The sequence below is a fragment of the Pieris napi genome, chromosome 2 (assembly GCF_905475465.1).
Source record: "Pieris napi chromosome 2, ilPieNapi1.2, whole genome shotgun sequence".
NCBI classification, from domain to species: Eukaryota; Metazoa; Arthropoda; class Insecta; order Lepidoptera; family Pieridae; genus Pieris; species Pieris napi.
This window is the reverse complement of record NC_062235.1, coordinates 3,096,108-3,122,573: the sequence shown is the minus strand read 5'-3', so window position 1 is coordinate 3,122,573 and position 26,466 is coordinate 3,096,108. Positions and strand designations below refer to the sequence as shown.

Sequence of the window (26,466 nt, the reverse complement as noted above, 5' to 3'; positions counted from 1 at the left end):
AGCAGAAGCGATCTGGAGCGAAAGTTAAATAAAATTGTGGCTCTTAAGACACTTGTATCATTTTATTTATTCTTGTAATTGAAACTTAGTGCTAAGCTAGTTCTTTAAGAACTTTCACTGAAGTACTTGTATGTATCTTTCTGTCAAAATGTTTTTAGGTAAATTAAAACGCACCATTGAGTTGAGGTATTTCCGAACAATTTCATACTCGCGAGCCCTTTGGGATTTAGACTGCCCATGGGCGGCGTATCACTTAATATCAAGTGAGCCTCCTACCCGTTTTCCCCCTGTTCTAAATATAACTGCCTGGCTTCATTTATTACTAATCTCTGCTGACTCACTAGGTTTACTTTCTAAGTGAAACCAGGTCTGAACTTTCATATGCAAACACTAATCATCATAAATACCATATACACAGGTTATACTATAGTGATAGCACATGTAGATAATAACTACAACAGATAACAGTAGTAACCATAAACAATTGTTTATCTTAAAAATATTCCTTGATCGGCTTGATCCTTTGGCACTGCGTAGAGATCTCTGCATGTTCTATTTTATATATCATGGGGAGAGTTCCAAAAACTCTTCAGATTAATACCGGCGGCTATATTTCATCATCCAACGTCAAGACTGAATGCAAAATTCAGAGCGATTGTAGCCAATTCTTGCCGTGTAATGTATGTAAATAATGTAAATCGTTGGAGGTTTTAACACGTTCACTGCGTAACAGGCCGATATCAGCCTGCCGCGGTATTTCCGCTGGTGCGGACGAAGAAATCTATGTCCCTCTCGCTGGTGCGTAACGATTATCTCAGGTGTTTGTAAAAATTCGACAGGGACAAATATATATTTCATCTTGCGGTCAAAATTGTAGGTTTTCCCCATCAAAACATAACGGCAGGCTTTTATCGACCTACCACGCACTGACGCTGCTTTGCATCCGCTGAGTGCGGCAGTGGGCCTATTTCAGCCCGCCCACCCAACAGGCAGCTGGCGACCCGATACCGCACAGAGCGCGCGCCCGACCAGTTAGTGTTGTGCTATCTAACTGATCTAACATAGCGTTCGATATTATCAACCATGGCAAGCAATACAAGAAAAATACAAATTTAGGAAAATAGAGTAATTCGCCTTGCAGTTATTGACAGTGATAGTGACAGCAGTGAAGAAATATTTTCCACTAAGAAAAATAAAAAGTATTTTTGTTTCCAAGACAGGCATACATAAGTAAATAAATAAATTTTTCAGTTCCTTTAGTAGTAAATGTAAATTTACGATTAATTTAACTTGACGATTCAAAAGTGTACTTGGTTACCCACTTGAATAAAGATATTTTGAGTTTGAGTTTGAGTTGAGTTTACGATAATTCTGTTTTATTTTCGATATTTCTCTGTCCCATCACTACTAAAAATATATTCTAGTGCGGTTCAGGTCGATATCGGCCCGCCGCTTTTCGTGCTTTATTTCTCATTTCCTGTTTGCCAGATCCCGGGGCGAATCAAACCTAAGGAAGTTGGGTTCAAGGTCATTCTAACAATATAAAAAAAAAAAGTATACATTATGTTTCCACAAAGTTATAGCAATTTAATCTATCCTAGTGCTGTTGGGTCTAGAAAGACCTGCCACGCACCGGCGGAAATATCATTGGGGGCGCATTTTGGCCCGCCGCCGCACCTCATGAAACATTATTATTTTACTTGCCGCAGTGAACGTGTTAATTAAATAAAGTTTTAATTCAGACAATGTCGGGCACATCTATCATTTAGGTATAGTCTATACAGGTCTTGTTATATATTTTATCATTACTCAATAATCGAACATATAGTTTGTTCATAATGTAAAAATTTCGTGTCATCTAAACCTGTGTAGGGTTATTTTGATTACAGTATTCCTGTTCTCTTGGGCAGTGTTAGTCTAGTGGTTTTAACTTGCGACTCTCATCGTTGGGTTTATAGGTTCGATCCCCGGCTGGGCACTAGTGGAATTTTTTGTCTATGTGCGCATTTAACAGAGATCGTACAGTGAGGAAAAACATCGTGAGTAAACCGGCCTTAGACTCAAAAAGTCGAAGGTTGATCCCCTACTTGCCTATTAGAAGTAATCACGGAACAGATACAGAACTCTGAGTCTCTGAGGCCCAGACCTAAAAGGTTGTAACGCCATTGGTATATGTATTTCTGTTCTCGTATTTTCTTTTCAAATTATATTATTTTCCCTTAATATTTATATTAGTATAAAAATCACTCAGATAATAGTTTTGGAATAAGAACTTACTTCAAATGTTGAAATGTGGAAGTTTTTCGAAAATTTTGCAGTGTGCAATGAAAATGCAATTTTGGTGTCATTTCATCCGTCCGATTCGATTGCACATTTCGTAGGATTGAGGTCGAGTTCTAAAATATAAATTCGATTTTTTCAACCCAATTTTCAGTTCGAGTAAGTTTTTTATTGCTGAATTACGCGGAAACAACGGATATTTTTAGCTGGCAATTCACAACTAGGACGGTGATTTCGAAAGGTCACCAAACCCTCCTTGACATTACGTGTAATGGTATTTCGGGGTTTTTGCTGTTATATGGATTCAGCTAGATTTCACGTATTAACAAAGTCCCATCTTTGAATATACATCTACATATTATCATCTAATATATAAAATTCTCGTGTCACAATGTTCGTTCTCATACTCCTCCGAAACGGCTTGACCGATTCTTATGAAATGTTTTATGCATATTCAGTAAGTCTAAGAATCGGCATTTTTTTTATTTCTTAGACATTGTTTTTTTGTTTTTATTTACGATATAGCATACAAAAATACAAACCCGAATTTTCACCCCTCAACGATCATCCCAATTTTTTATTATAGTAGATAGTTATTTTTATTGAACTCAAAAATCTTTCCTAGAAATAATATACATGACAAAACAACGGTTGACGGGTCAGCTAGTATTATATAAGAAAACACTGCATAAGTCAATTAAATACGTTAATAAATCAAAAAGTGATATTATATAGATTCATACACTACTGGCATTCGCACGAAGCTATTTATGGCCGAAAAGCAACGATGCAATCTGACTGCAATTTCAGGTAATTCTTACTTCCGCTGCGTTACCTTGGCATTACAAAAATAGATTAAGATTTATCTCTTTCGTGACTAGCATTATCCTTTAGATTGCTCTGGAGATTTCATGCGGATTTAAAGGTACTAATTAAATTTACAATGTGTGAACTACAATTACTTGAATTATATTGTCGATATTGTTAATAAATAAATCGCCAATATGTTTCAAAGAGCAAAGACCGCCGGATGTAATATGCTTCAATTTTTTTTAAATTAATCCCTTGAATTCTGAGGTTTTTAGGGAGAGACAAAATTATTTAAAATAATTTAAAATTAAGTTTTATTTAGTACTTAGGTTTTTATTCCGAACGCGATCAATCTCTATGGGATAGCATAGTAAATGCTCCATATGTATGTATGTACCAAAAAGGTAGGCTAAAAAATAATTCCAAGGAATTAATTTAACCTTGATATAAAGTTAAGTGCATTTAATAATGTTAGCCTGAGTAGTTAACGAAGTTCTTAATCTCAATGGTCGTGCATTCAGATCCCGGCTGTGAACCTATTAATGTGCCTCTCTATTAAGCTACGGTGATCGTATTCGTAGCAAAGCAATGTTTTAGACCCAAAAACCGACGGCATGTTCTAGAACGTTGTAGAGAAATAAGATCCATGAAACAGATCTGAAGTGCGTCTCCATGTCTTCTTATTAACAATAATAGTACTCCAAACTATATTGAACATTCCCTCGAACGGTAAAGGAAAACATCGTGAGGACGACTTGCCTTAGACCCAAAAAGTCGACGGCGTGTGTCGAGCACAGGAGGCGGATCACCTATTTGCCGATTAGATTGACAAATGATAATGAAACACACAGATGTATGTGTGTGTCCAGACCTAAGAAAACTGAACTATATTACAAATAATGCACAGAATAGACTATATTAAAAGGTATAATTTACATTCTGTGGTAGGTTATTGTTTTGAATATTTCATCGTGTGAAACAAAAGCTGTTATAGTTCAACCTAACACAATGTAAGCATGATAAGCGTAAGTTATAAGCGGGATTTTAACACCGCTGTTTTAAACTCAAAAGGTATTTTGAAAATAATCTACCCCCTTTAATAGAAATATAATTTTCGGAAATAAATATCTGTGAATTGTTGAGGGTAAATCTTAAACGTTTTCATATTACTGTTTTCTTTGATTTCATTTTTAAAATAAAATAGTTGGCGATTGAAAAGAGTGGTGTTTGTTGGCAATACTTTTCTTTTTACACTCTTGATTTAAGAACAGCCCTGCGATTCTGTAACTCACTTTTCGTACTCACACAGCGGTATTCACAGCGGCGGTCGCGTTCAAATCAGTCGTAAAGGAGTCATTTTATGATTTGGCATTCTGATAAGGTCCCTCCTTGTAGTTTATTGTTTACAGAATCGCAAGGCTGGCAGTAAATGTAAATGAAGAGTCACTTCATAATATTTTCTTGTCTAAGTTTACAAAAGCTATCTAAATTAATATACTACAAAACCGCATATCTTCACTGTAGAATGAATCGTATGTCAAAAAACCATTTATTTTTTAGTCTTAGACTCTTATGTCATTTAACTGGTATAATCATGAAGTAAGGACTTATTTATGTTATTAATAAATAAGTCTTTTTTACGATCTAAAACTATGGACAAGCACATAAAAATATTTTAACGAACATTGGCGAAATGAAACGTATTTATCGTTTCCTGTAATGTTTGGTTCTCTGGACCTACGAGGTTATCATTCTACAGCGACGATATTACGTTCGTTCAAATAAACTTTTAATCAGAATCAGTTTCTCTGCACCACCACTATTAAGAACCAGCTCCCTAAAGTAGTTCTGAACCAATTTGACTTAAGGTCCATTAGGAAAAGAGCGTACCAGTTCTTAAAAGGCACCGCACTTAACATCAGATGAGGCTCCTGCCCATTTGCCCCTTGTTACATTAAAAAAACACCTATATTTTGCCTATATGTAGTTTCGATATGCAATTTGGTTAACTTATCTTTGGCTTAGCGTGGATAGTACCAAGTTAATATAATTAGTAAGTGCTCTCATGCCAGTAACAGCATCGAAATTATAGATAAAATTTCACACGAGACTGGAAATAGCTGCAGTAATGGTTCGGTTTCAAACTGAAATAGCTTACGTGATCGCTCTTATCGTCTCGCGTTGCGTGACCCAGCTGCCCATTCTCAATACCGATGATACAATGAAATAGGAGCTCTTTTGTGAGTACATTAACAATAGAATTGATATACTTCAAAAGTACACTACCGCATAACGTGCTTAACAATCACAACAATTTTATTTAAAATAAACATTACCGACGCGTGCTCGTACTCGTAAGAAGGCGGTATTTTTTTTAAATCCTTTATTGGGGCGGCAGTGGTATAGTGCAGACAGAAATGGCGGGATTTGGAAAAGGAAAAAATGGCGCACAGATATCTAGGAATTATTGAGATGATAGATACAATAATAGAGCAGTGTTGGCCTAGTGGCTACAGCGTGCGACACCCATACCTGAGGTCGTAGGTTCGATCCCCGGCTGTGGACTTTCTTTCTAGGTGCGCATTTAACATTTGCTCGGACGGTGAAGGAAAACATCGTGAGGAAACCGACATGTCTTAGACCCAAAAAGTCGATGACGTCAGGCACTGGACGCTGATACTTGCCAATTAGATTTAAAAATGATCGTTGTAGCGCCACTGATTTATTTATTTTAATTTTAGATATAATAATAATCAAACCACCTTCAAATCCCGCCATTCCTATCTGCACTGTGCCACTCTCTGCCATTTTCTGCTGTTTCCTTAATTTGGTCTTACCTTCTAAATTGTCTTCCTCTTTTGCGTTTATTATACCTTGGGCACCACTTTAGTATTTTAATGTAAAGTATCTGTAAGAAAATGCTTATATTTTTATTTCGAAACTAGTTCGCCTGGCGAACATCGTACCAACTAACAGTCGATTCTTTATTTCTTTTAAATACTTATTCTGCTATTCGGGACACCGGTCTAGCTAGTAAGATAAAAAAAAGAAAGTTGATAAGACAACAAATACATTGTCAAAAAATAAAAATTTACCTTCCCGGAACCCCTCCACTAACACTTGAACTTTATGGTATGGTATTGAAGTTCAAATTGACTTTTAAGTATTATTACAAATCTTTTGTATGGGAATATAGAAAAGTGTTGTTTTTAGTCTTTTTCACTCGATTTTTTTTTAATTTTTCTCTCCGTAAGAACCAAGAATTGGCCAAATTGGTCCAGGCGTTGTTGAGTTATGCGCTTACCAACACATTTTGCGATTCATTTTTATATTATAGATACACGTTTTGTTTTGCAAAAATCAATATTGATGAATAAGAATTTAATCTGTTTTATAAATGAACGCGTTTTAAACGAAGGGCAACAAATAATTTGCGTAAATTGGCATACTGTAATCGAGGGTGGTTTAAAAATGCAGTGAACCACGTTTTTTAAATCTATAATAATGATGTGTGATTGAATGACACAAAGGTATGCAATGAGTGGAACAACATAAATGGTTAATCATTATGATAAATGTTGTTATTACTGACATGTACCGTTAAATGTACTTTAAAAAAAAAATGGTTGTTTGTAAAGTAGGTTTACGATCGAGATGTTTACGTGATAACGTCTTATTGGTGATATAAGTTTTTGGGAAGTAAGGAATTAATGAAGATAACAATTTTTTCAAATTTTAAATTACATCTATCGTTTTATTCACACTTTTGATGATAAATTTCGGGTGTAAAATGACAAGTTTACTTATTCGACTATGATATACATTTTTTTTCATACATTCACGGAATGACTGGCAGCGCTCGAGATGAGACGGGAGATCGGTCCGTCTCTCTCTCGTTATACCTGCGATCGCGCTCGTGAGGTTTTGGTGTGACACAAGTTTCAGAACATGTCACCCGACTAAAACGATTTTAAAGACGTTATCACGTCAAAAAAAGTTTATTATGGAATATAAGATATAGGTATCACTTATTCCACGTCATTACAGAATCGGAAACCCTACTCATTGGCAAAGAAGACAGAGGGTTAGGCCGAGAGAAAAAGCCGGCGTAAAAAACTCTCGGTACTCTTTTTAAATAGCAAATCATCAAACAACACTTATTTTAAAACAAATATCGCAAATTAATTAGAAGTAGCCTGTCTAGCACTAGTCCTAGGCCCTTTTATCAACTAGATAATCGTTAACTTTATAGTAAGCCTTTTTACACAGCTTTTCTTAAATTTATTAAAAGGCAGAGATAAAAGTGCCTCAGGGATTTTATTAAAGAAAAGTATCCCTTTTTCCAAAAAAGAATTACTAACTTTAGATAGTCTAGTACGGGGAAATTGCAGCCTGCGTTTTTTCCACATCTATCGTACTGTGTGATTTCAGAGGAAGTTTTAGTACATTCATTTTAATTTTAGCTAAATCAGTGTCTCCCAAACTTTTTTGTGGGATGCCCCACCGTAGCCGTTCTTAAATTCTTATGCCCTATGTAACATCGTACATAGATAATTGTTAATATTAAAATATTGAATCGTTCACTTAAGAAAGGTTTGTGGAAGAAATGACTGGGTAATTGTTAACGAAACACAGTAAGTATATTTTCAAAACATATAAAGAAAAACTGAAATTCAAATTACAAATCATTTAATTGAATTTTCGAATTGGGCCCCACATTTGGAAACACTGATTTAAACTTATGTTGAAAAGGTTTCAAAAAACCTACTAAACTACATGATATATTAAAGGCCGGCTACACACTCGCAAGCCCTCTGGCATTGAGAGTGTCCATGGGTGGCGATATCACTTAACATCAGGTGAGCCTCCTGCCCCCTGTTCTATAAAAGAACTTCCCGGGCTGCTATCGGTAATTCCTTGAATTGATATAGAAAAAGTAAGAAACGCGAGGTGTACTACACATTTAAACTTTTTAGCTTTCCTAAATATATACAAAGCTATTGGAAATCAAAAACTGCTGTAACTTAAATGATACGATATGATTACGAGTAGGTTGTGGCTTTTACACTTAACATTTAACAAAAAATTTCTCAATGCCTGATACTATCACATATTATAGAATATTACAGTACATCCCTATTCATTAATTACGTAAATTTAATTACTCCATTTGTTTATAGTACTGTGTTTACAAATCATTAACGTCATTGCGAGATTAATTAGGGATTATCAAGTTATGATCTAATCAATTAGTATTCAGTTCATTTCCTGACAGCAAGATGCACAAATGTGCACTGGAGCATCACTAATCAACGCTATTTGTATCACAAATCTACCAATATTGATAATGTACTTCAACTATAAGCAATTTACAAACAGTCTCAGCGAATTAATATTTCTGATTCTCTCAAATGAAAAGCTTTGTACGCCAACTTAATTTTAGCCGCAAACATTAGCTCAAATGAAAAAACAAAATTAAATTATTTATCAAGTAATATTTTCAAGAATAATTGACACACCTTTACAATTTCAAGACGTCTATACAAATCTTGAGTCTGAAATTTGCATTGTTCCTCGTATTTCTGCTTCAATGTAAAGTGGGATCTATTGAAAGATTGAGGAAATGAAATACAGTGACCCCTTGACATAACGCGAGCGCCGCCGGCGCCATCTTTGTTGCCGGGATTTGCCGACAAGCGGTGTGCTGACTGGAATACTTTGCTAGCTAACTAGTCATAGCTAAATTAAGACTGGTTAAACAATAGGATTTATGTTCTACAACTTCCTTTTTAACCTATACATTCTTAGAACACGTAAGAATGTAACGAGATCTATTTAGTTTTTATGAAGTTTGAACAGAAACGAAGACATTTGGCCAAATTATATCTCGAACCTCTGTTAGTTTAAATACACTATTTATTTATTAAAAGTTCACCATATTTATAACTTTATCTACGGTATATGTTACAAGCTATCTATTCTGAAATACATGACAATTATGGTTGTGGCATGACAAAAATGTTACAAACTAAAAATACAATAAAAATATTCACACTTCCAATTTTAGATTTTACTAGTAATTTTTTTTATTAACATTTTAGGTATCAGATAGGCACTTAACATTGCTTTTATTAAATTAATTATCAAATTAATTTAGATATTTCGAAGCGAAGAATAGCGAAGATCCGAATGAGTGGTGGCGGATCTCCTAGGCTGCATTTTTCAGACGGAATTTGAAAAAATCTGCTGATTTTTAACCTTGAGAAGGAATAAAGGACAACAAAGTCGCTGATATATAAACAATAGGATTTATGTACTATCACTTCCGTTTTAACCTATACATTCTTGGAATATGTATGAATGTAACGAGAACTATTTAGATAAGTATTTTTGACAGAAACGAATAAAAACATGTGGCCAAATGATGTGGCGGTTTAAAAATCTTTTTAAACCCTTACTTTATATAAATTAGGGGGTAATCATCTGAAACGGTGACTATAAAATCCAGTATTAACATTTCACTGTTAAGCCATAATTTAGCTATAATCACCTACTCTTTCACGTAATGTAAGCCATTTTCAGACCTGTTTCTAAAGTCTTGATCGTGAATTGCCCGATGCTTTAAATCAGCTTACGTTGTTGACTATAGCTTAACGCCGCACTTAACGGTGATTTAAGAGTATCGTTCGTTCTAATTAGCTTAGCGTACTTAGGCATTGATTTGTTTGACTTCTTTGCCTTAAGTGGAGCCGTGTTTCTAAATAGAGTTTTTAAGAACCTGACTTTCGAAATCAACTAATTTTTTAGGTAAAACTATTAAGAACTCTAGTATTGTCTTTGATTGACATAATCTTTACATATTTAAAGAAAAAACTTTTTGACCGGATTAAAGTTATGTATTATTATAAATTTACAACCATTTAACATAATTTTAAATTCAACTATTTAACATAATTTAAGTCACCGTGACCACGCACGCTGTAAAGCACGCGAAACGTCGGATAAATTTAAAATTATGTTAAATAGTTGTAAATTTATAATAATACATAACTTTAATCCGGTTATAAAGCTTTTTCTTTAAATATTAAAAACTCTGTTTTACAAATCCTTCCCCACTTTAACAGATCATATCAGGATAATTATTTATTAAGCTTAACAAATTCTTCAAATATTAATAACAATTTTAAGATAACATGAGGGACAGTAGACCCCATGATAATGCTTCTGTATAGGAGGCGAATATATACATACAAATTTACGATAAATTATTGTGATAATTGAACAGGTAATGAAGTATTGTCTATTAGGGAGCGTTCAAGTATTATATAACGAATTTTTGGTCCTCTTGTACAACGTTGCGATTTTTGGCGTGGATTGAATTACACGTTATTGTTAATGTTATTTTCGACTTTCCAGTACTTTATACCACATAATGGTAACTTTTAGGTATAAGGAGTCACTAGGTGGTCACGAAACGTTTTAATATACTTGGGTACAGAAAAACGTTACGGCGCGTTACATGGGGGGGGGTGTCAATTATCTTCAAAAATTGCGTGACGTAATGCTTGAACACCCCCTAAAGTTAAAGGTATATAATACAACAAGGAAAAGATTAAGATTAGACTTTAAAAAGTACCCGAAAGTATCCTAAGTTTATTATCGCTAAGTAGTTTCAGAACTCTTAAACGACAAGTGGCACTTCCTTAATTCTGCATTTTACAGTCTGACGGTGGATTTTTTAATTACATTTCGCGCGCTGATTACACAATTTAAAATACAAAGCTTGTACATTAATTATAATGAATCAAAATTAAAACTGTTTAGCGTACCATTTTGGAACTTTGTTTGCAGTCGTATTATTAATTTTAGTTATTATGCATTAATAAATAAAGTTAAATTAGTGGTGAACATATTATCCTCTTCATCCCTTCTTTTTCCTTCTTTGTATAATAGTTTAAGCAGAACAAAAAATTATTGTGCTTTTCGAAGTGATATAAAAAAGGGTGCGTGTATTTATGTACGCGCGTAAGAAGTTATACTTCTTTGGCATTATTAAAAATAGTTTTTGAATGCATGCAAATAATTAATTACAATTAAATAATCAAAGACTGAAAAAGGAGTTATTATAGTCAATAAAGTACAGTTTACATTTAAAAATTAAATAAATAAATATTTATTATTATTCTCTTATATTAAGTGTAACATAAATTCTATTATTATTCTAATGTTCTTTTAAATTATGTCCATTGCCGTAGCATCTTCCGTGGGCAACTTCATTCTGTTAGTTTTGAGTCACGGTGCGCGCAAATCGTAAAATTTCACTCTAATAAATTTTTCATAACGCGCCTAAAGAAGTATAACTTCAATAACTTCAAAAACCAAATGTGACTGTTTTTTTTATCCTAATTCCAAACAGTTGAACATATATTCAATAGAAATTCTCGGATAATAAAAAACAGTAAAAAAGCCTTTTATTTCCTATTATAATAAATTGAAGTACAAAAAGCCTTATTCAAATTGGTTTATACAAAGCAATAAAAACCTTTATAAACAGTTTAGTTATTGTGGCATTGTATTTTTATCTTTATAGTTTAGTAAAGGCCCAGGTCGTATCGATCTATTCCGCCAAATACTCACCGTAACCACACACCTTTTCCATATCTATAAAACACTTTAAGCCAAAAAATTGCAACATTCAACGGCTAGTTAGCGTTTATTGCACCCGTAAATCCTGAGATCAAAGCCCGGTTGTATTTATAAATCTCTTTATCGACGTTAGAATTCTCAGAGGGTCGATCAGGGGCAGCGCTGCAAGATCATCTAATAACGGCTTACTTTTTCATCCATCAAGAAAATATAGAAGTACTATTTATATAAAAAAAGCCGTAAGAATGTCCTCAATATGAATCCATTAAAAACAGCATTTTAATCAAGTTTATACTGTTACGTATACATGGCGGAAAATGATTAGAGGTGATTAATAAAGCGAAAGACCGGTAACATTTGTATGTGATTAGTCATAAGCGTTTCTAGTCCAATCACATACACACGATCCGTTCTTTCGTACAAAATTATAATCGCACAAAACAATTTCTTCTTTGCTAACATATATGTTACTAGCAGACTCGGCCAGGCGTTGCTGTGGCTAAGGTTTTTGTTATATTACATAGAAGTAAACTATTCAAGGGAAACGGTAGGAGAACACCAGTTATGGGGACCACCATGCTTTTTTGGTGGTTATGCCAATAAATTGTAGCTTATGTGAAACGTTGGTACTTTTAACACAGCGCCATCTGTTAGGATTGTGACTATCAAATAATAAACAAATAATTTGCAATAAAATAATATTGCGGGTATAAATTGAGATGTAAGCTATCCTTTCTTTTAAGTTGGATCAAACTACACAAGGTGTGCAAATTTGATTGAAATCGGTTTGGTAGTTTAGGAGTCCATAGCGGACAAACCACGTGACACGTAATTTATACATATTAAGATATGTAAAATTTCAATGGATCTTTACTACTGTATTATACTACAGAATCTGATATAAGTAAGTAAGGCAACTTTGCCTTGTACTTGTTAGCGAACTGGAAACATTGTTCAGGTGCGAAAGATAGATGAGATCACCTCGTATTCAACGCAATCGGCTATATTGGATAATTGTACTAGATGTCACCAATCTTGTAAGACAATTACAATGAAACAAGATCTTTAGCTCAATCGTTTTACCGATACATTTCCTGTATTACAGAATTTGGTTAATAGTTTGATTGACAATAAGGAAAATTGAAATGGTCCTTTCAAATTAGTTTAAACAATTATTGAGTTGAAAAGCTGATAGCCTCAATATTTAAAAATAAAATAAACAACCTTCATCATTTTGAGGGTTGGGCCTCAAATTTCTGTATCTTATTTGTCAATTTAACACGACACACGCCATCGACTTTTTGGTCTAAGGCAAGCCGTCCTCCGTCCGTCCTTGAATTATTATATATTTTCTACTGCAAGAGGAGAAAGGATTTTGAAAGCTCATAATATACGAGTACGAGTAAACTCTTTTTGGTACACTAATATAACTACGTTTGGTTCATTTTGATACAATTTGTTTAAGACGACATTCATTCAATTTGTATCAAAAGATACGTCACGATTCTCAGCCGTGATGTTGTATAGTCTTGGTAACGGTTCTATCTCGTTTTTCAGATTTTACTGGGACCTCTGCATGCTGCTGTTGCTGGTGGCCAACCTGATCATTCTGCCTGTTGCCATTTCCTTCTTCAACGACGACCTCAGCACGCGGTGGATAGCTTTCAATTGTTTATCCGACACTATATTCCTTATAGATATCGTTGTTAATTTTAGAACAGGTAAGATTTTTAGTACTCTCATTAAATGGTACGTTATCTTTATTGGCTCAAAACATTAAAGCATATCAAAGTGTCATTAAATTTAAATTATTTGTAAATACAATGCCATTGCCAATTGTCAAGGAGGCCAGTAGAAGTAGGAACAGGAGAAGTATAAGTTGTATAAACCAAGTGAAATATTATAAGTATCGGTTCAAAATTATTACATATTATATTCATAATTACGTAATTTAGGAAACTTTGTAATCCATAATAACATTTTATTTTTATATGTATTTTACGTTCCATAAAATATATGTTGATTGACGAGAAGTTAAAATAATAAATATGAAAAAATTGCAAATTCTTTCCGTTTGTATTATTCAAAGTAAGTGCTGAATTATGGGAAGACGCGAGTCTATTCGTTTCAAGAAGCCGGTCAAGATAATATTATTAATATCTAAAATGGTTTCCGAGATAAACCAGTGAGCGAAACTTCAAAAGCCGTCCATTATATACTAAATAATGCAGCGTATAATTTCCATCTTACATACAGAGCTCTTGATAATGTTAGAATAGAATATGAGGTTTCTTATTTGATCGAAGACCTATGAAGACAAAGACCAAGAAATATCGATCATAATCCTTACTTATAGATAAACAAGATAAAGTATTACCTACACATTTAATGCTTTTGTCTACACATACAAATAATTAACGCTATCAGTTTTAATAGTCAAAGTCATTGTACAACTTCTAAGCCATAAATCATGAAAATATCAAGTTTTTGCATTGCATTAAAATTCTAAAATATTTTATAGTACATGATGGTTTCGTATACAGAGATTACGCTTATTGGTTGTGACATAATTTTTCAGGAATAATGCAGCAAGACAATGCAGAACAAGTGATATTAGATCCCAAGTTAATAGCGAAGCACTATTTAAGGACGTGGTTCTTCCTGGACCTCATCTCTAGTATACCACTAGATTATATATTCTTGATCTTCAATCAGGTAAACGTACGTTGCAATTTGGCCGTGTTCCTATTATTATAGTATTAAACTATCTTTTATGTTGTTGATATTCTGTTTCAGCTTGGGTGTATATTGTTTTTAGCAAATGTTTGTTTTTATTTTTTACTTGTTATTTTTATCATTGTCAATATAAACGCAACTGCCACGAGAACGTGCAACGCGTCGTGTTTTATGTCATACTTGTAACGGTTCTTTGGAACCTTGGAAGGTTTGGTTGCACCGGATTAGTTTCTTCTCCAAAACTATTGTTTAAATTATAAACCTCTTCTCTATTTGCACGTTTTCCAATTTTTTATCCACAACTTTTTCACTCTTCTTCGCTTTTGAGCCCATAATCTGTAGGTTAATTTCTGATATCTTTAACTTGCACATTTAATCTTTGTGCACATTCTTTACTGGTATCTTCAAAATTTGCACTCTACTGTATTGATTATTACTAATGCATTACTTTCAATGCTTTTTTGTTCTCAATATCTATGATGTTTTTCAAATCGTACAATATTCCTATTTATCATTTCTGCAGCATGTTTTTTAATTTATCACTTATATTTTCACAAATTTACGATAAATATTGTAATATGCAACACGACCAAATTGTAATGACTATTATTAAGTGATTACTAACACATTAGTGAATACGAAACAACAAACTAAATAATCTAGCGCCTTTTTTTACATATTATTAAAGCCTAATAAATCAGATTTATGTAAAGCATTTTATCTTTATCTCTTTCACATATTTACTAAGCTTTTACTAATTCAATTCAAATTTTCAAGAAAACTTCAAGTTTAGCAATTTAATGTACAGTTTTTGCTTGGCACTTTTCTTTGGCCTGATAATTATTCATGTAAACTAATTGCATGATTTACACTTTGTATTAAACTATGTATTAGGAAGATTTCAGGTGCTTTGTTGGTAACTGACTGATACCAGCCGAGGACCCCAACAGAGGTTCAGTCTTTTAACATTTACTGGGTTGTGTTCACAGGATTTTAGTGAAAGCTTTCAAATTCTTCACGCCGGCCGTGCCCTAAGGATACTACGGTTAGCGAAACTTCTATCTTTGGTGCGACTTCTTCGATTGTCAAGACTGGTCCGATATGTATCTCAATGGGAGGAAGTCTATGTAAGCTATCGTCTCTTTAAGCCTACAGTTTTACTCATTTCCTATAATTTTCACTAACACTGCTCTAACACATTACGCTCACATCAACTAACATAAATCTAACACCGATTAATTTATAATATTGGATTAATAATTGATCCTTTGTGAAATGTGATTGGCGAATTGTGTGCATATGATTAATTTTTTAATAATGAATACCATGATAATCTAATCTTAATCTAAAATGTTCTAGCTGTAGTGAACCTAATAACGTCTAAATGGAAGTGTGTTGTAATCCTGTATTATACCATTCTCCCACCCCCACTGTATGTGAGCCCCACGTCCCGCTCTGCACTTCTCTACTGCCTTTCTGCAAGCTTCTTCTGCCTCAGCACGCTCTCGTTAACTCTACCGACTCTGTACACCGGTACCGCTCGCCCGCGCCGCGTCTCTTGACCGAGCCTCTGACCCGAACCGTCCCACGATCACAGAATACTGTAATATTATTTGCCCAACGTTCATATTATGTTGCTGCTTTTTCAAAGCTAAAGCATTCCGCTAATGCAATAAATAACATCAAAAACCATTTGTGCTTTCATATTAGAAAATATAACAATACACATTTTTTCAATAAACTAAATCACCCCAAATTCCCTAACTTTATTAAAATATAATTGGCCCATAATTTAACATAATAAAGGGCAGCAAAATAAAAGAACAAGCGCACGGTGCACTTAGAGTAGGGTAGGGTAGACAGCACGGGCTGCGGTCCATTACGCGAGAGTCAGTGAGAAGTGGAGGACGGGGAGGGTAGTTCTGTGACGTGGCAGGCCGCAGTGACGCTGTTGTGTGCAGATGAGCCCCGGGCCGCAGCCGAGCGACGATCCCGGCGTCCCCGAGGGCGGCTCGCGCGACTTCATCTCGCAGGTGCAGCATGCGGCGCGTTCCTATCTGCTAGCGTAGGGGCCTAGCCCTCCCGTCTCGGTGTCGTAGTCCGCCTCGCACGCCCCTCCGCCCCGCACCCCGACGAACGCGCTCACCCGGGCGCCTGCCTCTCTTCCTACTATCTCGTGTTTCTCGCTTCTTTTCTAGATCTTGCAGAATCTACAAAAAAAGCGCACGGAACGCAGGGGACGGCTCAGCTCCGACGTTGCCAAAAAGAAGGGTGACACGAAAAGCAATCTGATATTTAAGGTAAAGGGTCGGCGCGAGCCGGCGCGCATGTGCTCGTTCGCCCGCTTAGCATGCTGCCGGCGTGCCGGCGTCCTTACACCGCTGCGTTCGCTTGGCTTCCTCTCTTTCGTTGGCGTTTCTGTTCCCTCGTCCCGCCGGCGGCCCGCGGGCGGAGGTGGCCAGCGGACAGCTCGCGAGTCGCTCGGCGGCGGCGGCCCGCGACCTGTCCGCTCTGCCCCCCAGCATGCTCGCTCAACAACCGCCTCACGCGTTCATACTTATCTTTCACTGTGTACGAACTCATCGGTAGATGATCATCGCGATGCTTGACCTCGAGCGTCCTTGTCGCGCGCAGTCCGCACGGCTTCCTTTAGAGGCATGGCTCTCTTATATTTGATTATAATCCTCACTTCTCTAACCCGCAGTTCCTCAACATGGCATCGGTATTCATGCGGATATTCAACCTGATCTGCATGATGTTACTTATCGGCCACTGGTCTGGCTGTCTACAATTTCTTGTGCCTATGCTCCAAGGATTTCCACCTAACTCATGGGTGGCAATAAACGAATTACAGGTGCGTACGATCTATAGAAACTATTACACTACAGACTATCTAAACGATTAAGTAGTTTGTGTATCGGATTTTTCAGGACATACCTTTTCACTTCTGGTGCGAAATAAAAGGTTAACAGACATGTACAAGAACACAACCAAATTCATTCTGTGAAATTAATAAAGCATCTGTTAAATTTCAGGAGGCCTTTTGGCTAGAGCAATACTCGTGGGCGTTGTTCAAAGCAATGTCCCACATGCTATGCATCGGGTATGGCCGCTTTCCCCCCCAGTCCTTAACGGACATGTGGCTGACGATGCTCTCCATGATCTCTGGTGCTACCTGCTACGCCCTATTTCTGGGTCACGCAACCAACCTCATTCAAAGTCTTGACTCTTCGCGTAGACAATATCGAGAAAAGGTACGCATTTTTACCATAACTTAAGTTAAACTATGACTACGTAGGAACACAGTAAATATTTCAGATCGTAGTTAAGTAGAGAGTTCTTCTTTATCATTAAGAAAATCAAGATCATTCACCAATAGTTGATTCAACGCAATTGCGTGCCACAAGTTCGTAAATGACATTTTTCCATGTCACCCTTGGTGCTTTATTTCACACCTTATTTAGTTAAATAGAATTTTCACTTACAAAATATGATTGCGATTGTGGATTTTAATTTTTCTGCGGCACTCCGCTGATTTTTATAAGAGTAACATTAAAAGAAAAATAATTATTAATATTGAGATATTCTGTGCACTGTCACCAATGCCGCGCACTGAATAAATATCTTAGGGTCGATTCGACCAAACAAGAGTAAATCTTAATCTTAGAATAAATCGTCAGTTAATCGAGAGTAAATCAATTTTACGTTTTACCAACTACAAATTCTAAGAATAGTCGGCTTATTCGGGAATTGCTACTATACCGCCGTTTCGCACGGAATAACAGCTATTCCTAGAATAATTTAATGGCGTCAGTCAGTCCAATCAGCTGATTTCTGTCATTTCATAAATATGTATTCTGTGTTTTAATTTCAAGTCAACGCAACGCACTAAATTAATAGTCTGGCATTGTATAATGAAACCTTTTTTATTTATTTATTTATTTGTTTATTTGCTTAATGGTATTCCTACAGCTACTTACAAGTACTATACAATATTCAAAAAATTACACTATACACAAGAGCCAAAAATGGAATACACATTTAAACATACACAAAACACAGTTACACCTATACAAATACAAAAAAAACAAAAAAATTACAAAGAATATATGTATGTATGTAAATTCTAAATTCTACGATTCACAGTTCATTACAACACATTTATTATAAAGAAGGAATAACAAAGCCATTCTATCTAATAAAAGATACTAGATTTTTTATATCATTTCTTAAACATTTTTTAGATACATTAAATATTTCTATTTGCTGGTAATTCCTATTATAATCTGAAGGTATACGATGCATGGCTGAGTTACGCAAATAGTTTGAATTAAACCGAGGAATTTTAAATAGTTGCGTTTGCCTTGTATTGTGTGAAGAAGGGGCGTGAAAAAGTAAAAGCGGCAATAAGTCAGGACAGTCAATTAAACCATTGCAAATAGCGTGTAAAAATATAAGGTCATATTGTTTACGTCGACATTCCAATGATTCAATACCAAAGTACTTGCAGGAATCTATATAGCTACTGTACTTTCGGAAATCCTTAAAACTTAAAAACTTAAGAAACTTTATTTGAATGTTCTCTATTGCTTCAATGTATTTCTTGTAGGTTGGGGACCAAACAGTGCATGCATATTCCAGTGTACTCCTAACAAAAGCAAAGTAAAGTTTTTATTTCTTGCTTGTTTGAGGCTTTCGTCTAAAAAGGAACTTCTGTTGAGCCCAGTTGAATTTCATTCTAATATTATAGAAAATAAAAAATCTAAAAACAAATAAATAAATAATAAATTGTTTAAACGTTACATTATACAATGCTAGACTATTAATTTAGTGCGTTGCGTTGACTTGAAATTAAAACACAGAATACATATTTATGAAATGACAGAAATCAGCTGATTGGACTGACTGACGCCATTAAATTATTCTAGGAATAGCTGTTATTCCGTGCGAAACGGCGGTATAGTAGCAATTCCCGAATAAGCCCACTATTCTTAGAATTTGTAGTTGGTAAAACGTAAAATTGATTTACTCTCGATTAACTGACGATTTATTCTTAGATTAAGATTTACTCTTGTTTGGTCGAATCGACCCTAAGTATTTTAAAGTTCCCATTGTTAACGGTTTTAGAAGAGACAGAAAAATGTAGTAGTATTTTTTAATATGCACTTTTTTCATAAACAAGATTGATACGTTATACTATGACACTGAAGAGAAGCCAACGGTTGTAAAAGCTGTTATGAACACTTATGTCTTTTTTGTATGAACGCCCCATGTATGTGAATGAGACTAATAAATCATGCCTGTTTCAGAGACTAGACGTGAGTACCAAGTGAATGTTTGTGGGTCACTGTTGTTGCGATCACTCGTTGTATCTCGCACTTAGTACTCAGGGCTTCAGACAAAAATTTGTCTTAGGCATGACTCGCTAAACACAAAATCCGGAAGCCCACGCTTGGTCACGTGGTTTAATTCGATTAGCATTAGTGGGTCACGCCTGTCGCTAGCTTTTGTTTCGGTGGAAGTCAATAACCGATTACATTGGGCGTAGTTTAAAGGAACCAAACTAATACTGCATAAAATAACTCTGCTGTGAGCACGGTGTGTTAAGCATGAGTTGTATCGTTTACGTTCTACGTTTGAAGTTTCGTAGACGACATTTCTGTATCTGTTACATTTTATATGCCTTTGGTTTATAGACGTTTAATTTAAAAAAAGAATATATTAATCGCATATATGAAATTACATTCAAACTCAGACATTACTTATTTGTGGTTTTTGTGCAGTGTTTATGTGCATACCAAACACCCTCAGTGTTTTAACACAATGTATTGCTTAAGGAGTTCACACTTTTATATTAGGCAAGTTATTAAAGAATTACATATTTATAAATTGACCATTACAAAAACCGATACAGAACAGTCTGTCCCATTTTCCATTTAGTTACGAAACTTCGAAGACAATGATTTCATTCATTATAGCTTTAAGTTTAAAGTACGTTTACGTTTAACATGTACATAAAATAACAAGTGTTCATAACAGTTTGTATATCACGATTTTACATGTTAGGACTAACATCACTGTCATATTTCATATCACTTATTTTGTAGATAGTTGACGCATAACATACACGTATTCCGATTTTCTTGTAAACATTAATCGGTCAGCTTTTTCGTTCTTTGCACATATAGTCCAGTCAGTCAAGACAATTAATTCATAATAATTCCAAAAGTTTTCAAATTTTGATGTAAGGTCGGGAGTGGTATTAAAACAAACTATAAAATTTTGCAACCTGCTCTGCGGTCCGGAACATTGTTAAAAATAAGTTTTGGTCGTGAAAAAAATTCCAAAAGTTCTGCAAACTTGGGGAAGTTTTCGATATAATATTTCATATCACGTATAAAATTTGCAACCAACCTAAGTGTACGGAACATTTTTTGTTATTAAAAATTAATGTTTTTCTTTATTAAACTGAAGGAAAACGTTCCAAAAGTTCTGCAAATTTGACAGATATATCGAAAATAAAATAAATAACAAAAAATGTTCCGTACACTTAGGTTGGTTGCAAATTTTATACGTGATATGAAATATTATATCGAAAACTTCCCCAAGTTTGCAGAACTTTTGGAATTTTTTTCACGACCATACAGCAAAAATTAATTTAATTGCAATTTTAACAATGTTCCGGACTGCGGACAAGGTTGCAAAATGAGATTTATTGTCGTCCCAATGTACCATTCACTTGACCGAAGTTTGAAAACTTTAATTATGAAATTTTCGATTTCGAATGTCTATAATGACTGGTCTAATATTTTTACAAGAAGCACTAAGGGACAGTTACAATAACTATTTATCTAGTCTACAGTAAGACAATTGTCTACTGTGTATATTAGAATCACAAAGGGAGAAAGAATATAAGGATTGAGAAACGTCTAAGTAAAAATAAAGCATACAAATATTTTACGTTCCTAAATTTACTTCCAGGTGAAACAAGTAGAAGAGTACATGGCGTACCGCAAGTTGCCTCGGGAAATGCGCCAGCGCATCACTGAGTACTTCGAGCATCGGTACCAAGGCAAGTTCTTTGATGAGGAACTGATTTTGGGCGAACTGAGCGAAAAACTACGGGAGGATGTCATCAACTACAACTGTCGATCGCTCGTTGCATCGGTGCCTTTCTTCGCTAATGCAGATTCCAACTTTGTGTCGGATGTTGTCACGAAGTTGCGATATGAAGTCTTCCAGCCTGGTAAGGAAAACATATGTTGTTGCTTTATGGCATCGAAGCTACTTGAAGGCCAAGAAGAGACATCAACTTATTAACCAGTTTTTCTTGATTGTCTTATCTCTTTCTTTTAAAAGATGCTAATGCTAGCTTTAGTAAATTATTAAATGCTAATATAAAATCTAATTTCAGGTGATATTATCATAAAAGAAGGAACTATCGGGAATAAGATGTATTTTATACAAGAAGGAATAGTAGACATCGTCATGGCAAACGGCGAAGTGGCGACCAGTCTCTCGGACGGGTCCTACTTCGGAGAGATCTGTCTACTGACGAACGCTAGAAGAGTCGCTTCCGTCCGCGCCGAGACTTACTGCAATCTATTTTCATTATCCGTGGACCACTTTAACGCAGTGTTAGACCAATATCCCCTGATGCGACGCACGATGGAGAGCGTCGCCGCGGAGAGATTGAACAAGATCGGCAAGAACCCTAACCTCGTGGCGCATCGGGAAGACGACACGACGTCGGAAGGGAACACGATAAACGCTGTCGTCAATGCGCTGGCAGCTGAGGCCGAGCATGTGAGTCTGTCAGACGACAGCGTGGCGAGGCTGTCGGAGCGGTCCCTGGGATTGGCGCTGCAGCCTTTGCAGGCCGCGTCGTGCCGTATGGCGGGCGTAGCGCTGCCCGGGCTCGGCGTAGCGGCAGCTTTGCCTCGACCCAAGTCAGAGCACGACTTCAGCTCGGCGCAGGGGCAGCCGGCTACGCTGTCGGGCACGGCGACCTTCCACAAATCGGACGCGGGGCTCGCCCCCTGACGCCGCACGCTGACGTAGGCAGCTCGGCCCCCCGATAGCAATACTAGGCTTAGAGCGAGCGCGCGACGCCGCTAAGTAGCATAGACGAGTATTAGCTGCGACTTCGCCGGGCGAACGCGCCCGCCGAATCTCATTTTGTGATCTTATACTTAATTCTCCTGTGTTATTTAGGTTAAATTTTATATCATTGACGCTGTGACGAATACGACGTATTCCGATTGTATAGATACTGTTATATATTGAAACTATCGAGTCTTATAGAGATACCTTGCCACTAAAAAGAAAATTATATAGACTAGACTGAAATGTAAAGATATCACTATTTTATGCTTTGTTAGCGTCGACCATTGTTGACGGTCGAGGGACGTCTGTGGACGGAGTTTATCGTTCCCGATACAGACGATAACGGAGATTATATTGAAGTTGTTAAATATTTATTATTACTTTTAACGTTTGATCTTAGAGACGTGTAGTTGCGGGCACATTTGCTTTTTTGTCCAAAAACTTTTAGCATTATTTGTGCCATATCTGTGTATGTGAAAAAATAATTGTTCAAATACAAAAATAATCCAGCTGAGTTAATGAACTGTAGGTATATTACTAACAGGTACATACTAACAACGATAGATTAATAATGTAACAATACATAGTTCTAATGAGAACAATGTTATAACTATTATAAAATACTGTTATATTGTATAAAATTTTATTTTCATATCCAATTTTACCTAACACTTATACCATATTCATACCGTTATTCTACTCTTAAATGAATTTTCATTTTAAGGTCATATTATTTATTAGGTTACATTTTAGTTATAATAGGGCTTATTATTAAATTATAATCTAATGATTTTCGTTATTAATAAAAAAAAAGCAAATGTGTAAGCAACTTCTTCGTGCGCAAGGCCTAAAACTAAGCGATCTTCATAACCAAACACAATAAAATGTTTAAATTAAAACTAGTATTTCTAATAGATTTGTTACTTGGAGATCGGCTTATGACTATTATAAAATATTTATTGTACTCTAAAATACCCACAAAAGTATTTTCGATTGTCAATGACCTTTTGACACTTTTGACAATTCAATCACGTGATTTGCCAGTCGCATATTAGCATATCGCGTCTACGAGAAGTAAGCTTAAAAGGCCCTGCGCACTCAAAATCGATGCACAATTTCGATTCCGTAAGTCACCATTGCTTCCTTTGTTACGACACGTAGCCGGTTCGAATTCTTGGTTTCCCAAGTAGAGTGGAATCAGTAGCGCTTGAATTTATGTAAATATTGTAAGTACGAAAAGCCTTTAGCGGTATTGTTTTATAGAGGTATACGGACAGTGGTCCAGTCAATTAAACCGAGGCGCGGTACAGCGTAATGATGCACACTACACTTGGTACCTTATTTTTATTGTAGGTAATTAATTTATTAACGATAGTGATCATTTCGTAGGTTTAAGTAGGCCCGAGCGGTAACAAATTCGGACGAATTATGTTGTGATAGCGCAGCTGGGCTGCGACATGCTGCCTAATGTGTAATATCAGTACGATTTTCTTTAAGATACATCTGTATAGCGTTCAAGTATTACGTAACGAATTTGGGGGGGGGGGGGGTTAAAACGTTACGATGCGGGGCGGGGATTGAATTACGCGTTATTGTCAATGTCACATGGGCTCCCCCATGTGACATTGACATTAACCATTGACATAGGATTAATAATCTCCAAAAATTGCGTGACGTAATACTGGAACGCTCCCTAAGTGACTTGATTCCGTATGAGCTATAGCGGCCGAGTTTTGTTGGTAGAATTTTTCCTATATAGCAATATTAAAATAAGTTCACTAGAATCCGGTGGCAATGTAGCATATACGGAATTATGGGCTGCCGTAAAATTCCATAAGTGTAAACAGTTGTGGAAAAAATTTGTATGAAACTGACAAGTCACGCTTATCACGAGACCTTTCATACAAATCGTTTCCGCACGTAATTCCAAACGCAGTATGCACATTACCATAACGGTTCAGATATCGGAGTATTGTGGAATGTCTAAGGAATGTAATGAGATAACTCTTGACGCCGGCTCGGCGATACACGACACCGTAGCGTAAGACATAGCTCAAATGCATGGATAATGCTTTCACTTCTTACTAAGACTTTAATTCTGCCTTTATTAGCTATATATTTCCGTCTACAGTAAGCTCTTAGATATTTTTGCAACCGCTTATCGAAATTTTGATAGCAATAGATTGCAACGATATTTTTGGTTAGACTAGAGTAGCCGTTGAGCCGACCGCCGCCGGCGCCGTTTCTTTGGCACGTTTGATCGTTGAATTATACTTATAGTGTCATGACAATTTGTAAAAAATAATTTTGCAATTGTTGACTTTTTAGCCAAAATATAGTTAATGAATGACGAACCAATACGCAGTAGCTTACTAGTAGATGAATGCAGCCTAGTTCTCAGTTTTGGCGAATAACACCGTTTGGTACTTTGTACTTGTAAAGTATTTATACTATTGACTTTAGCAGAGTGACGTTCGGTCTATATATCAAGAGTAAAATAATTTGTTCGATTTCCAGAAGCATTTACTTATTGTTACTTTCCTAACATTGATGCTTTTTGTAAAGTATATAAATTTTATAGAAGAGATCTATTTTTATTGAAAGTTGAGCTACTGGTTAAAAAACAGAGAAAACTATATGAATCAAAGAGATTTTTTTTATCTGGACTGTTGATTAGTGTATAATTATTATAATTAAATTATACTGATTTCTGGTATCTATTTTCACCAAAAGTGCTCATCGCTGTCAAGAAAATTAGAGAAAATGCATTAAAAGAATGAAGAAAATCATCTTGTCGTTTTAATTTATTAAATGTTTACCCACCTATTTTGAGTTCTTTTTTATTTTTACAATTTCTAATGAAAATAAGCCCTAGGTCTTGGGTCTGTCCACGCCTGTCTTAGGATCAATTACATAAAAATTTCACTATAAGGAACTACAGCATATTTGTTTTAGCAGAATAAATTGAAAGAAAAACCGGATAGCTCAAAAAAATGCATAAATTTATTGACAAATTATTAAACTTGACCGATTTGTCTGATTCTTTTTTTATAATATTCCTTGAAGAACGAGGATGGTTCTTACGGAGAGAAAAATTCAAAAAAAATTGAGTGAAAAAGTCTATAAACAACACTTTTCTATATTCCCATACAAAATATTCGTAATAATATTTAAAGGCAATTTGAACTTTAATACTATATCATAAAGTTCAAATGTTAGTGGAGGGGTTCCGGGAAGGTAAATTTTTATTTTTGACATAATGTATTTGTTGTATTACCATACCAACGTTCTTTTTTTTATCTTACTAGCTAGACCGGTGTCCCGAATAGCAGAATAAGTATTAAAAAAAATAAAGAATCGACTGTTAGGCGGTACGATGTTCGCCAGGCCAGCTAGTTAATAATAAAAATAATCAATCGTAACATAAACCAAAACCCTAATCAAAATGCCTATCATACTAAAGAACTTAAAAAACGAGACATGCACCCCATGTGCAAGTTATTTGGAATAATTCCAAATTATATTCACAGTATTTCTTCGTCAAACTAACTACTTACTAACAGTTTTCTTATTAACTAATAGATTTGTTTATCTTTGTAATAGCTTTATAATCATTACTATTTTGGGTACCTAACCAAAATTTTAAAAGTGTGAGTGAGAAGTGTCGTTGAAATAGTTGGTCATTTAGATTATCTTTAAAATTTTCAGCATACGCCTAGCATAAACGCTATCCATGGGAGGTCGTATCGGTGTCTGTGGATACACCTTTGTATAAAAATGACAGTTGACGAAAGCTCCATTTCAACAGTTTAATTATTTGTTTTCAACATACACGTGTATATTTTAATGTTATTTGTACTGTTTTCTTTAGTTTATTTGGTTTACATT

General features: G+C 35.4%; 1 protein-coding gene across 12 annotated transcripts in view; it reads left to right on the top strand.

Annotated features, from left to right (window-relative positions):
• The window catches only part of LOC125056653 (potassium/sodium hyperpolarization-activated cyclic nucleotide-gated channel 2), a 185,323-nt gene extending 159,956 nt beyond the window's left edge, over nt 1-25,367 (top strand). For 9 of the 12 annotated variants that reach the window (XM_047659905.1, XM_047659897.1, XM_047659986.1 and 6 more), the window contains 8 exons: nt 13,294-13,457; nt 14,315-14,457; nt 15,462-15,599; nt 16,671-16,772; nt 17,177-17,326; nt 17,508-17,726; nt 21,454-21,718; nt 21,887-25,367. In XM_047659905.1, the coding sequence (XP_047515861.1) occupies nt 13,294-13,457; nt 14,315-14,457; nt 15,462-15,599; nt 16,671-16,772; nt 17,177-17,326; nt 17,508-17,726; nt 21,454-21,718; nt 21,887-22,515 (1,810 nt within the window). In that variant the 3' untranslated portion in view covers nt 22,516-25,367. The remainder of the gene's footprint in view (nt 1-13,293; nt 13,458-14,314; nt 14,458-15,461; nt 15,600-16,670; nt 16,773-17,176; nt 17,327-17,507; nt 17,727-21,453; nt 21,719-21,886) is intronic. The other 3 variants (XM_047659914.1, XM_047659931.1, XM_047659939.1) reach the window with 3 other exon arrangements.
• The last annotated feature ends 1,099 nt before the right edge of the window (nt 25,368-26,466 follow it).